Consider the following 15,376-nt stretch of genomic DNA (forward strand, 5'->3'; position numbering starts at 1 on the left):
CCACAGACCTCTTTGACCTTATTTGAAGAACTCTTACAGGCTCGAGAAAGAAACCAACAAGTTTCAGGATCTAAGCGGTGATTATGAAGCAAATTCAACACAGCCAGGCTGTCAGGGTAAGGGGGTCTTGCCTGAGGACTCCTACTGGAGGTAGCACCTTTCATGCAAGGGATTTGAGACCAAGTCCCCCACATGAAAGGTGGGAATCTTATCACTACACTATCCAGTCGAGATATTTAAGGTATTCCCACAGCTGAGAATCTACATTGAGGTGCTAATTCAACACAAAGTTCTGGTCAAAATTGCTGCTTTTTTTTTTTTTTTTTCAGTTGAAATTCAAATCCATGGTGGATCATATGTTTTATTAATCTCATACTAAGATATATTGCTAAAAAAAAAAGTGGTTGTGAACAGCTATCATTTGATCATCATCTAAATACCCGGATGATTTTTAAGATGACTGTTAAATTATTGATTTTCTGCCAGTTATGTGACAACCCAACGTTTTATAGGTCTTTCAGTTTGACTTCAACTGTCAGAATTTCTGCCTGACAACATTTAGATGCTGTTTCACTCCAATTTTGCTGTCTGGGGTAAAATCAGGGCAAGAATAAGTAGGATGTTGTAGGATGTTTTTACACTTTAACCTGAAACACTGAACATAAAACTGCTCCGGAGCAGGTTTTGAATATTACTGAAGTTACCATGGTGATCTAACCAGGTAAAAAGAGAATCACCTTTGTGTTACTGAGAAATCTGACTTCCAGCTCAACATAGCTTGTCAAGTCGCTAATTCAGCTTTGTAGTACACCCTTCTGGACCCTGAATATTCTTGTGGATTTTGTTGCTCAATTCAACCGTTAAAGACCAATTTACAACATTGACTTTAGTGTACCAGTAATGCTCATGTTGAAAAGTTTCCCTCCAGCGCGTTTAGAAACTGCATTTTGCCAAATTGAGCCACTCTGCAAATGTAATGAGACACGCAGGGACATTATCGTGATTAAAATCAATCCCTATTGGATTATACTGTGCTGCATTCCCTCGCTCGGCTCCACTCATTAGAAAACAGTGCAGAAAACAGAAATCAAACGTGAGAAGGCTCATTAGTGTAGCCACTTCACAGATGACTTGACAGATAATCCCTAGACTCCTCCTTTACTGTCCTCAGATGTCACTTTTACTACGTGTTGCTAGTGATTTATACTCCAACAGCTAATACACGAAATGGTGGTGTCACTGCATATTTGTTCTGAAATCATTTTCGTGTTCTTTGAGCGATGTGTGTCTGTGTATAATCACGCATAAAAAGAAACTAAGGACAGGTGAGAATGGAGGGAGCAGAACAATATAAATTACAGGGAAAGAGTTGGGGGAAGGAGGGGAAGTCATGAATAAAAGAATGCAGAGTGAAAGTAGAGGAAATGTGAGGCAAAGGGTAAACAAAAGGGAATCATCCTTGAGGAAAGAAAACCTGGAAAGAGCAAAAAAAAAATGGCCAAAACGATTGGGGAGGAAAAAGGAAAGAAGAAATAAATGGTCCCATTTGGCAAGATGAGTTAAAGAGGAGGTGGGCGTGCAGAAAGATAGGATGAACACAGAAATGATGTGCAAGGAGGACAGTGAAGCTGAAATACAATAAGGACAAAAATAATAAAGGAGTAGCTACGCACTGTAAGAAAGAGGATATAAGAAAGATAGAGGGAGGAAGAAAGTGGGGAGGTTGGACTTGACTTGGACTTGACTGGGGAAGGAAGGAAGGAAGAAAGAAAGCGAGCAAATGAACCAAATTCATTTTTACACTGTCGCCTCTGTCCCGCTCGGGCTCACTGTGCCGCACGAGGGTTGTCAGTAAACTTATTACCCGAACAACGCCACACCACATTCTTCAACACGCCGAGTTTTCGCGTCACCGGCGGTTTGTCCCGTGCCTGAAACGTTTGAAGCTGAAGCGTTTCTCCGAGCAAACGACAGACAAGCTCAGGGACCGAGTCGACTTGCTCCTGAGGCGGGGTGGAAAAGGCGCACATACCGAGCGAGGACCATGGAGAGCGCCGGCAACAGTTCGGACGCAGATCACCGGGGCCAGCTTCCCTTGTTCTACAACAGCAGCTTCTGTACGAACTTCACCGACAACGCGAGCTTCGCTGGGGCGCGATGCGGCGATGACCGCAGACTGACCGGCAGCCTGGAGGACGAAGCCAATCCGGTTATAATTGCGATTGTAATCACCGCTCTCTACTCCATCGTGTGCATGGTGGGGCTGGTGGGAAACGTGCTGATCATGTTCATCATTGTCAGGTAAAACAGAAAATAACTCTTAAATGAGCAGATTTAAGTTCTCAGCCATTTTTGTTTGCCCATATTTTATGCATTTTAAACGTTTGAAACGAACTCATGTAGTTGCTTGTTGTCTGTTGGACACAAAGGTGTGTGTGTGTGTGTGTGTGTGTGTGTGGCAAACTAAACCCCATGAATGCGCTGTTGTGCAAGCTGCGTAAAATATCTCTCACCTCGCAGGAAACTGCTCCAGAGCGCAGAAGTCGAGCAGGACGAGAGATCAGAAGAGAGCGAAAAGCTGAAGCACAAATACACACTTTTTAACCGTATGAATTCATATCGCTCCATGTGCCACTTTGATGTGCAATGCCATGAATAACTGGGAAATCGCAGTGGTGTGACAAGATGCGCCACATTACTTCCATGTGAGCGCTAAACAAAACCATTATGCACCATAGAGCCTGTCAGATGCCACTGTGTGTGACTCCAGTGTCCTCTGTTCATGCAAATTAGAGAATACTCCATAAATAGTTGGGAAATTTGTTAAAACAAACAACTGGCACACAGCTAGTGTGTTCTGAAAGTTAACCACATTTGCTCCTCTGCTCTCAGCTCGAGAGTTTCTGATTTTACACACAAAATTAAATTTGTAACTGCTTGATTTCCAGAAAAGACAAAACTATTTGTTGCCACATTTTTTTCTGACATCCAGGCTTCATGTATAATCAGTTTGCTTTACTGCCTTTGATTAATATCTTTAAAAAAAATTTCCATCACAGGATTGGCTTTTACTCTCTTTAGGGTAATAATAATACATGGACTGTGAGAAAAGGTCAAACTTAAAGGCCACTTCTTAGTTCAGAATGGGCCTCACCTCTGATTTCAGTACCGGTTGGCATTCATCAGAATCAGAATACACTGTGTATTAAACTAAAGCACACTTGTATTAAAAAAGAAATCATCTTTCCATTTGAGATGGTTTAACTGTGGAGCAGGTCTCATATTAGATATGACAACCTGACATTTTTGTTGGTTAATTGATGACGTGTCACTCCAGACGAGGCTCTTTCAGGTAGAAAAAGGTAGCACCCAGCAGGAAAATTAAGACAAGTGCGCGTGGAGAAAAGCTGGGAATGAGTGAAGGGCTGAGGGTAGAAAGATTGATGGTGACCAATGAGAAAGTGAAGGGTGAGGAGAGGGGGCTCGCTTTCATGTGTCCAACTAGCAATTACCCACTTCACTGGTCTGATAGAGTAAGTGAAAAGTGGCCAAGAGGAGGATTTGCAGTTCAGTACACACATACGTCTATGTAAGTCTGCATGTGTTACCAAGAAAGGTTTTACTGGTTTTCTGCAACTTTTTGAGCGAATGAGACTTTGAGGGAATCGTGAGAAATGTAAAGGATAAAAAAGTGCTCATGGCACTGACATTTATCAGTCTTTGTTTTTCTGTTTCTGCCTGCCCTTTTTCTTTATCTTGTCATATTGGGCATGAACTGGTATTTAAGTAATGATACAGTGGATGGGTAATCACTTGTTGTCCTGAACTCTCTGTCAAAATTTGACAATGAGGGTCTTGAATGCAGTTTGGCCAGATTAAATGGAGACAGCGAAGGATGAGAGATGTTTTGTTTTTTTTCGCTTTCAGACAGTAATGACAACCTCAAAGCCATAAAGTATCTCCCTCTCACCCTTTATCTCTCTGTCCATTTGCTCGCTGCAAAACTCTGCAAACATCCGCAAACTTGTAGTGAGCAAACAGACATGACCAGAAAGCTGCACGCTCAATTTGAAAAATCAATTGCGGTTGAACAGAAAGTGCTGGGTTCCACAAGGAATACAGTGCCAGTGCAGATTGCTTCTGTTGCCATGGAAACACTGGGAGGTGTTTTGAGCTTGATGACTACAAAATGAGTCCGCCACCTCCCCAAACCCTTGCTTCCACATCCCATCCAGCTGAATGTGCAGCTGTAGTTAGATGGTCACATTCAGCAGCCGGAGCATTACTGAAACTCGTTTACAACCATCTGTGCTTGCTGACCTAAACTCGTGTTGATGCATTTAGGCAGACAAACAAATCCCATCTTATATAATTCTGTTGCTTTTAGCATGTAAGATAATATTTCTATGACTCTGTGAGAGTGTAACGTTTGTTCTTTACATTTGAAAGTTTGAAACCCTTCTAAAGTAAATATGAAGTTATTACAATAGTGAACAAAATCCTGTTCCTGAGTCTTATGCCAGAGATCCTCGCTGATAGATTTGTCTTACCCCTTGCTGCATGACACGCTGAATAGAGGCTTGTCATACTGAGTTTCAGATAACCAACTTGCGGTTTTATGTCAGCCAGGTTAATGCTCACCTGCAGTCTAAACAGCTTAAAGCTTTTCATGACATATCAAGCACTTTTCATTACTTTCAGCCTGAAAGATACCACTTCCATCAGGATAATAAGGTTTCATCATAGGACAAAAGCGAACTCTCAGAACAAACTTGTACTGATTCACAAAAACCTTTGCTCTTAGGGGACTAATTGATCAAGAAAAGATGCCAGAAAGATGCCCTGCACAGCTCTGATTATCCTGCCTGCAACTCTTATCTGATTAGATGGGGCACTTTATTAACCACAAAGGGAAATTAAATTCATGCTGAGTAAGAGGGGAAAAATCTATTGCGAGGTTAAAATGAATATAGAGGTAGGTAGATCATGTACTCATCTTCAAGGAGTCCCTTTCCTTTGCAGTAAGTCTTTGTAAAATGTGATGGAGGTGGATAGGAATGACCCTCTGTGCTATTCTTATTGCAGTGGAGCAAAAGAAGGCTCTAATTGATGTTTCTCCATTATTTAAACCATTATGACCTTGAGTGACCTATGCCAAGTTTTACCTTTCAAGCCAGGAACAACACATGTTGCTTCAACATTGTCAAGACAGTTTTATTGTTTTGATTTAAACAACATAGATTAACATCATGGGCAAAGTCATTAATTTACAGTAAAAACTTAAAGCTTAACTTCTGAAACAGTTTTAATTTCATGTTTGTAGTTTTTTCAGAGGCTAACAAGTAAAAAGCTGAGAAATAAAATGTTTTACTTGAGGGGAAGTTTAGGGTTTCCAGACAAGCATCAGGTTTTAGCGATGTGTTCTGAATGAAGCTTTAGGTCTGGACAGGTCGATCACTGTGCTGAGGGTGTGTCGTCCACTTTGTTTAGCAGCTTGTACAACACTCTTTCCACAATCCCTTCGGGACTACAGAACAGTTCCCAACACCGTTTGTTCAGTTCTTGTGAGTCACTGGCTCAGATGCTGCTGCCCCAACAGGTGATGTCACCACAGAGTATTGGAGGATGTGCAACATCTTGCTGCATATGTTGAAAGATGTAAACTGGAAGCAGAGTATGCTCTGTCCTCTCTTGTAGACAGCTTCTGTGTTGCATTTGCAGTTCAGTCTATTGTCCAGGTAAAGCAGGTATCTGTAGTTCATCACCTTCACGTCGGCTGAAGGAATGAAAACAACTCCTAAAATCCACACTGACCTTCTTTGTCTAGTTCACATTCAAGATTAGATGATTGTTCTTGCACAAAGTCACAAAGCAATACATTGGTCCCCCTTTTGGAGGACCACTTAAATCAGCATTGTACACAATAATTGTTTTTCCATCTTAAAGATAATGTTGATAAATGCTTTGGTAAGAAATGGACAACGAAACACTGCATTGAATTATTATATTTTGTTTTCCAACCTCTTCTGCAGACAGATTGTGGAATTCCTGGCTTCGAACTGGTACTGGCAGACACGCTGCAATTCTGTTAGTGCATCTGTTCCTGCACAGTCAACCTTTCATGCTGTTGTTGTGCTTTATGACTGTTTCATGTTTAAAATCTGCAGTCAAGTCTGCAAAAAGTTTTCCTTGCAAATGTTAGGTCTCACTAAGGCCAGCACATGTCCAACACATTTCCTTAAAATAGCTTAGAGACATATACTGTGTGAGCCGTTTCAGTTGGAAAGAGTCTGTCTTTTTGAACACAAGTTCACCCTGTCTGATTTCTCCTCTTGTCTTCAACAGGTGTCTGTTATGACCTAGGAGGAATTATCTGAATGAGCCATATATATGTTGCTGAAATAACATAGGAGCATTCCCAGTCTTAAAAAAAAGCAACAGTCTATGTAAGCTTCATCACAGACAGAGGCACGCATTTGAGTTACACCTGGCATCATCTATTTTTCATTTTGTTTACTTTCGGATTCAACTTCAAGTTCTCACTCTGTGTTTGGTTTGATTTATGCATCAAAACCACCTGGAGATGTTTAAATGTTAGAGAGCTCCATTCTCTAGGTTACCAAGCTTACATTACAATAGGGAGATGCAATAGGGAGTGAAAACAACATCTTGTACAATCGACCGAGTCTGTTGTTTATTGCAGAAGTAGAGTCTCAGTTTGTCTAACTCATACTGCATGAAGCAAAGAAGGAGTGAGAGATTTGTCCTCATTGTACAAGATTTTTTAAGTAAGGTATCAAATAAAGTATGGACAAGTAGAATAATTACAGCCATCAGTGGGCGTTCAGTATGCATGGGCATTTCAGTTTTAAGACAAACCTGAAAAATGTGAACCTCTTTTTTTCAAACAGCAACACCTCAATCAGAATAAAGGATCTAGGGCTGTTGAAGTACTTCACCTAAATTATTGAAATTGTTTTAGAAACACAGCTGAAATCATTTATAAGATGTGGATGGCATGGGATGAAAGAGAATGACTTCCTTCTATTCAATGCAAATTATCTCTGAGTTTGCATAGCATTAGAAAAAATCCTCAGGATCTTTGAGTGCAAATTGCTCCTGATTGCTTTGGATGATCATGTCAACTCACAAACATTTCTCTAATAGATGTGAGTCCTGCTCTTGTTTGCAGAAGAGAAGGTAAACTGACTGGGGAAGTCTGTTCTACCAGCAGTCTTGAACCTGTCACCCAAACACAACAACAAGTCATTACAGAGGTGTATTCCACTAGGTTTCTGTGTGGCATATATACCTAATTTAACTTTTAAAAGCCAACTTCTGTGATCTACTCTGACCTGAGTTTTTAACAGCTGCATCACACTAAATATCCAGCCCAATGATGAGCAGACAGCTCGATAATTGCCACACTTATTCAGATTTTATACTTAAATGACCTTGTTTGCTTTAAGGTATTGACAAACTCATCTGGCGCAAATGAGTCAAGACAAATGTATTCAGGACCTCCACTACAAGCTGTCAACAAAAAGCAGCACAGTGCAAATTCTGCCCACTGCGCCCGCGAAATGCGTGTATCTGCAAAGAACAGTGTATTACGGGGTCTAAATTCTTGTTAAAGTGACCGTTATGAGGAGAGAGTACAGAGAGCTAATCAGACTGTGTGTGTTTGGGTAATGAGCTTCTTAGCCACCTCCACTGGACACTGCTGGGGTATTAGAGCTCTGTCAGTCTGTTTCAGCAGGATGTGTTCTGTTGAACTGAAAAAAAGAAAGACAGGAAGAAACCAAAAAGGCCAAGAAATTGTTCCATGGAGACTTAGAAAATAACAGAAGGCAATTATTTTGAGGACAGTAGTGACTGTCACTCTTACTGTGCGCATTAAGGAGGCTGGAAAAAGGAGCAAGGATTAATTAAACAGGAGGGAAGAACAGACAGATTTTCCATAATCGATGATTGATGGATGCTCATGGCTCTTTTATCCATCTGTCATATGCAACCTGACTCACTCACTCAACCTGATTCTGCTCTTCATACACAATGATAGATATTGTTAAAAATGCTTTTCTTCGCCAAGACTGGCATTTCAAAATACGCGTGGGATTTTAGATTTATTCCTCTGTAGATCTCTGTCTTTTTGAGAAAATGTGATTTTCCTCAAGTGTCAAAGATGAGCAAACAAAACAAGTCAATAAGGTCAACAAATGCCCTAATTTGTTGTAACTTTGTTGCACTCTGACAGCTGTGGCCCTTCCCACTGCTGTTGTTGTTGCTGAAAGGGGTGAAGGACACAAAGAGACTTTTAGTCAAAGGCCCTCCACCCATTAAAAGCAGTGTTCCTAAGCAACAAACAGATGATGTGGACATGACCCCAAATGGTTTTCTCATTTCCGCTGTTGGAAAACCATTACAGAAGTGACTCACAATTAAGTGGATGAACATCGTCTAACCATGAGCAGAACACAATACTTGTGTTGTTGAGGTTGTTGAGTGCATGCAGTGTGTAAGATTACATGGCTTTTGAGGGAGTTTTTTATGGTTAGGGTTTTGCTCATTTAAAATGTAACATCTCTGACCTCGGCATGTTTAGGTTGTGGTTTTCAATGAGAATGGACAATTATCTCCTAAAATATTAATTTAGAAATCTTTCATTTAGCTCCTGCTTATAATGAACAAAACATGGACCTCTCATCATACTTTTCAGTTCTAATTATCTTAATTGCATGTATTTGGTATTTGTTGTTGCTACCTACATTTTCCAAATGGCCCCTATTCACTACAATTTAAAGAGGAGAGTCCAATTAAAAAGGTCACACAAAATTTTGTGACGTACAAAGAATTGGAATAAAAATGTTTGGTGATTAGACTCTGGTGGTGCTGTACGGCAGAATGACACAGAATGATGGGTAAGGGCCTGGAGTGCAGCTGCTGCTGGTGGATTTAGGAAAAAACAGATTTCTGATTTGGCTCCATATTGTGTGTCTGGAGAAGGTGGAGATGGTGGAGTGCGAGAGATACAATGTGGAAGGAGAATGACAACAGAAGTAGAATTAAAAAAAGAAAAAACATTGATTGGCTTTATGTGTAGTGGACAGGAAGACCGCTGGACCAGAGCAGTGACCACATAATAAATGGGGAATGTTTGTGAGTAGGAAGGGGTTGACAAGAAAGCAGAGGAGAAATCCAAAGGGCAAGAATGAAAGCAGATGAGAGCGAGCAGATGTTCCTCATTGCACTTACACCAAAGCTTGATTTTGACAGTCAAGTTTCCTGGGCACGAAGCTTCATTGCTTCCCTCAACAGAGTTTGTCTTTGTTTTCATGGATTCTGATCATTGTGTTCAGTCAGGCCAATCAGAAGCGTTCAGATTCTTCACCTCTCTATGCTGACAGATGTTTTTATGAAATGTTTCTGTCACTGATCACATGGTGGCTGTGCAGAAAAGCAGAGAGGTGTGTTTGTGTATCCTAGTGTGTTTCCTATGACAGGACAACAATTTACATGTAATTGTATAAAAAAAGGCATAATTGTACCTTCGTTCAATAAAAGCTATCTTGTTGTTCATTTCCTCGATTTCTCACTTGCTTTGCAATTACTTGTACTGCCGGGAGGTGTGTTTGATGCACTTAGATAAGAAACACTAGCTGTATGTAATGATTTATTCTGAAATACATTAAAAGAGTGATTACCTGTTAAGTCTTAATGTGGTTGGACAGCAATGTAACACTGACAAAAAAAAGAAAACAAACAAAAACTCTTGAATAAAGGCTTTATATGGTAAAAAATATTATGGTAATGATTTTGTAAAGTTCAAACAAGTAGCATTCAGAAGAGAGAGTCTGAGCCTCTGCGGGGAGTGTGAGTTCTTATAAGTGGGCATCGTTTTGTTCCTTTGAGCATCAACCCTCCGCTCCAGCAGCAGCACATCTGTCACAACACTGTCCATCTGTCAGTTGGATGTGATAACATTTATGGATGCTGTTTGTTGCTAGTCTGTAGTTTTAAAGTTTTATTTCAGCCACCTTTGTGTTGTTTTCAGTCAATCAGTCCATTAGCAACGGACTCGCGCTATGAGCCAACATGTAGGCCATTATAATGTTGACAACCTTACTAAGCTAGTGTGACCAGACGTCCCTGGTTTCAGTGACCTGTCCCCAGTTAAACCTGTCCCCAATTTTGATATTGAATGGGGCAGAAAAAAAGTTGCTTGCAGACTCAACCTCCAGTTATTACGGTAGCCAGTTAAACTAACGCGCTGATGTTGCCATCAGAAAGCATGCCTGGTGTGTGTGTAAGGGCCGCTAAGATTAGGCTTTACACCACAGGTGTCAAACTGATCCGTGAAAGGACCGGTGTGGCTGCAAGTTTTATTCAATCAACTGAAGTGTCTGCACTGAAGGTCTTAACCTTCAGTTGATTGAATGAAACAAGTCAGCTGTGCTGCTGCTAGGGTTGCCAACAGTCCCTTGAAAAGCAGAATCGTCCCATATTTAGAAACAAAAGCACCGTGCTAAATACGTGACGATTCCATTTTTCAAGGGACGGTTGGCAACCCTAGCTGCTGCATGGTTGGAACAAAAACCCGCTAACCTTAGGCTGATTGTTTATATGTCTATGGTTATCACATCCAACTGATGCATCCATGTCGTTACTATGGTTACTGCTAATCAGCGATCTTCTTTCTTCGTCGTTCTTAAGCCGAGCCATAGATACATCAACGAACAACAGTGCCACCTACAGGATGGTGCTTTGTGAATCACGAGCTATTTGTTTGTGGATCTGTGTGAATTTGCGGAAAGAATGTCTCAAAAATATGAATATGTGATTGGTGATCCACAAATGCTGAGTCACAATTCACAAACAGAATTTTCAGTTTCACAGATGGCTTTTTGTTTTGCAAATAGAAAATTATATTTTTACAAATACACGTATTTGTAAAAACCAACACACGATTTACAAATCGGAAATTTGTTTTTGTGGATAGAAAAACATATGTAACTCAAGGTATATTTGTAGATCACCCTCTGTGCGTTTGCAGTTATGTTTTTAGACAAATTTAAGCCCATAGCTTTGTACATGTGTGTGAGTCACAGCAGCTCTTCTGTGACAGCTAAGGAAATGTGAGTTGTCAAGCCGAATACAGGCTTCTTCAGTCAATTTTAGATGTCTGCTGGACTACAGAGCCTTGCAGCCACATACTAATACCATTTACATGAGTAAATTAAGCCTTATATGCAAACACACAATCCTCTGCTCTTTATATCAGTTCAATTTAATCGTCTGCTTTGATTTTCTGTTTTTCGCTCTCTAAGGTAGAGTAAAGAAGTAAATTAAAGCAGTCGTGACACGTTACTTTAAAACAGAATTAGAATACAAGATTTTTATTTTATTTTTGTTGACAGGGGGAGGCCAGTTTGATCCAAAGACAAATTCCATCAGTGACCCATGTTGTTCTCATTCTGTAAATAGTCCTTACATGCTGCCTTAACATTTTTGACAAAGTAAATAACTATCAATCCCTCCACCCTCGTATTTTTGTTCCACTTCTCTAAAGTTTTTTGCACACGCTGCTGGTACTCGGTTCCACTTTCACTGAGCTCCTGCTTTGTGTCTCTCGCTGTGGTTGTTCTGCTAAAATACAGCACAGTGTGATAAAGTTATCAATCATTCAGTGTTGACTTTCTGTCCTGCTGACAAACATAAAATCCTCAGGAAATCATTAGGCTTCGTCTTAATCAGAATTATATTGCCATTGGTAGTTTCTATGACAACACATAGAATTAAACTCAGAGTTAATCTGTGCATGTTTGTGTGGAAATTAATTTTGGATGGTAAGACTATGGTAAGAATCTTTGTGCCACAGGAATTCCTGTCCTGATTAGAGCTGCACTAAAAATGTAGTAATTTAGTTAACCTGTTGAAAGACACTGACAAATGTTGAACATACTGTTTAACATGAGTAATTTTGACCATCAACTTGCTTTGTCAGGGTTCATGGATCCCATACATCCGCCATGACACATGACACAAATAAGTAAGCATGTTATTAGATAGATCTTTAGAAAATGGATCTTTAGTTTCTGAGGGAAACTAAATGGGATTGCCCAGGAAAAAAGTTGGGACGCTGTGTAAAATATGATTTTTTATGTCCAATACAGCATTGAGAAAATATCTAATGCTGAAAGTGATACACTTTACTGTTTTATGAAAAATATTAACTCCTCTTGAATTTGATGAAAGCAACACAGCTCAAAAAGGTTGGGACCGGGCCATGTTTACCCCTGTGCAGCATCCCTTCTTGTAACAACTGCCTCTAAATGTCTGGGAACTGAGGAGACCAGTTGCTGGACCTTGAGGAGAAGAATGATGTCCCATTGTTGTCTGATATATGATTGTAGCTGCTCGACTGTTCTGGGCCTTCTTTGTTGTATGTTTTCAACTGATTATAGGATTGGACTATAGTCAGGGCAGTCAGCACCTGGACTGTTTAATTACACAACAATGCTGTTGTAATACGAGGTTTATTGTTGGCTTGCCTGAATATGCAAAACCTGCCCTGAAAAAGGCATTTGTATATGTTGCTCTAAAATCTGTACCTTTCAGCATTGCTGCCTCCTTTCCAGATGTGCAAGGTACCAGATCCATAGGCACTTATGCTTCCCCCTACCATCAGACATGCAGGGTTTCTCTCATCTTTTGTCCGGAGGGCACGCCATCCTTGATTTTCAAAAAGAATTGTTTAATTTGATTCGTCTGACCACAGAACAGTTGTCCACTTTGCTGCAGTCTATTTTAAATGAGATAGAGCTTTATCCAGTATTAGTGAATGGCACGGTGAACTATGTTCACAAACAATGATTTAAAAATGTTTCTGAGCCCATGCAATGATTTCCCTGACATAATTATGCCTGCTTTTAGTGCAGTGCTGCCTGAGAGCCTGAAAAACCAAAAATGATTTTCATCTGTGTCCCTTACACACAGAGATGTCTCCAGAGTCTCAGAATCTTTGATGCTATTTCATATTATAGATGATGTAATATTCAAAGTCTTTGAAATTTTACATTGAAAAACATCATTCTGCAGCTGCTTCACAGTTAGTAGTCACAGTCCTCTGTAGACTGCTGAGCCTCTGTCCATCCTTACCTCTAACTCTGTAAGGTTTTCTTCATGTTACTCCAGCTGCTTTTATCAAGTAGCACTTGCTTTTCCAGCATTTTGTTGCACCCATTCCAACCTTATGTTAGATATTAATGTTGCCATCAAATTAAAAATGAAATGGTAAAATGTTTTACTGTAAACATTACGTGTTTTCCATGTTCTATTGGAAAATATAAATATATTGTTTTATGAGACCTGCAAATGATTGCATTCGGTTTTTATTTACATTTTATGCAGTGTCCCAACTTTTATGGGATAAGGGAAACTCTTCATCTGTTCTCTTAAAGTAAACCCACTCGATTTGATGGTGGGGGGTGATGGGGGCTAATTCCATTGGCTTGTATTCATCGTGTTGTTCTTTTTCATTAGCCACAGCTCATTGCTACAGCTGAGTTGAAGGATGTAGCCTTCACACCGTTGCACAGGATGAATATATCACCTTTCTTATTAACAGCTCTACTCATGCTTCAGTTCAGTATCAATAAACACTGTTTGCTGTTTGTGGTCTCTTTAGTTTACAGTCAGTTGTGCTTACAGAATGCCTTTGTATGCTTTGCTGGCTCTCAGTGATCATAATCTAGTAGAGAAGTGGGTTGATGTCACATGACTTGACATGTGGCCGTATGACTGCACAGGGATGGAAGGGAATGGAAGTAAGTGGCTCCTGTCAGTCGATAGAGAGATACAAACAAAAAAACAAAATGTTTGCCAACATAACACTTCCAGTTTGAAGTGATTTGATTCACTGAGAAGTACGATGGCAGTCCAGTTCAATGCTGTTTTTTCATTCTTTCGGACATAAATGTATTATTTATAGTATATTAAAACAAAGATAATGTACTTTAATTCTTTTTTTTCTGTATGGCTAAATCAATCCATTTCAGAGGTTTTTGTCAAAATGTCACAACACTATATATAACTTGTCCTTCTGGGTGGGACATGAAACAAATATGCATAGACCTGGAGTTTGTCTCCATTTCAGATCCACATCCTTGCTTTATTTCTTCTTCTCCGTTTTTTTTTTTTTTAAACCGAGACCTTATTTCTGGCATGAAATACGTTTATCTACCCACCGAGAACAGTTTGGTGAAAGTGGGCATCCTTCGGAAGCTATTTATAAAACTCGTGATCGGTGTATATCCATATAACGGAGTAAACAGGGCAGGGACGATGCAGCCTCTAAATAAGCCATTATCTGTCTTTATTTCACCAATACTTTAAGACGAATGAATGAAAGAACGCGTACTATTGCTCTGTTAGCTCATATGTGCTGTTATGTGGCTACTTGCGGCACATATATATACTATATACACTAGTGTATGTACCTTTATTGATATCTTAATTTTACATATAGTGTGATCAAAAATGTATCCTTTCACAACATAGTTCACACAAACAGAACAATCTTAATACCCTGTAACTGCTTTACCACAGAACCACATTCACTCTGTCTCACCCTGCACCCTCATTCATCGTGTTCCTCGCAGTGTGGACAGTGTTTTGGGTCAGAGCCAGAAGCATACAGACGTCTGTTCGCATGAGCAGCCTTTGTTTCTGCAACCAGGACTTAATGGTTTATCTGCACCCAGCAGCAGCTCATGAATCATATGCAAGACTACAAACACACAGGCCAGCTTCAGGGGCTAATGATGAATTATGTTTAGGTTGCTGTGTTACAAAAGCTGTAAAAAGTAAGCAGTTTCTGTTTAGAGCGTTTCAACACAAGTGTGTGGGTTTTTATTTTTTACAATTGTTAAGTACGATGGCAAGATGTGGATTCCCTACAGGTTTGCTCAAAATCAAAGCTCAGTGTGGTTCTTAAAGAGCGGCTTGTCTACCAATTTCACAAAGCTCTTAAGATCTTGTAGCATCCTGTGATTATTATTTTGACTCACCACGCACCACACCAAGTAAGCCGCGGAAAATAAGGCAAGGCATTAGCAGTAACTGCTGAGAAATCTTGCTCAAATCTTTACAATATGAATATAATTTCAGTATGAGATCCTTTTCTCTTTTTTTCCAACTCAAATGTTAATAGCCATTGCTTTTATGTTCCATTACTGTAGCATTAATTAAAGATAAACTGAACTAATCTATCTGTCAAGGCAAGTCTGAACATTCTTTGAATTATGCAACAGTACAGGTTATATCCACTGGTTGATAGTGAAACCACTAGACAACATGAGCTAATGGGAGTGAGATG

At 39.9% G+C, this 15,376-nt stretch overlaps 1 protein-coding gene across 8 annotated transcripts in view; it reads left to right on the forward strand.

The window, feature by feature from the left end:
• The first annotated feature begins 1,455 nt into the window (after positions 1–1,455).
• The window catches only part of oprm1 (opioid receptor, mu 1), a 30,503-nt gene continuing 16,582 nt past the window's right edge, over positions 1,456–15,376 (forward strand). For all 8 annotated transcript variants that reach the window (XR_011917010.1, XM_072390760.1, XM_072390761.1 and 5 more), the window contains exon 1: positions 1,456–2,301. Coding sequence is in view for 7 of the 8 variants with exons in the window: in XM_072390760.1 (XP_072246861.1) it covers positions 2,045–2,301 (257 nt within the window). In the remaining variant the exon portion in view is untranslated. The remainder of the gene's footprint in view (positions 2,302–15,376) is intronic.

Source organism: Leuresthes tenuis, unplaced genomic scaffold (genome assembly GCF_036924035.1).
Source record: "Leuresthes tenuis unplaced genomic scaffold, fLeuTen1.0.hap1 SCAF_8, whole genome shotgun sequence".
Taxonomy (NCBI): Eukaryota; Metazoa; Chordata; class Actinopteri; order Atheriniformes; family Atherinopsidae; genus Leuresthes; species Leuresthes tenuis.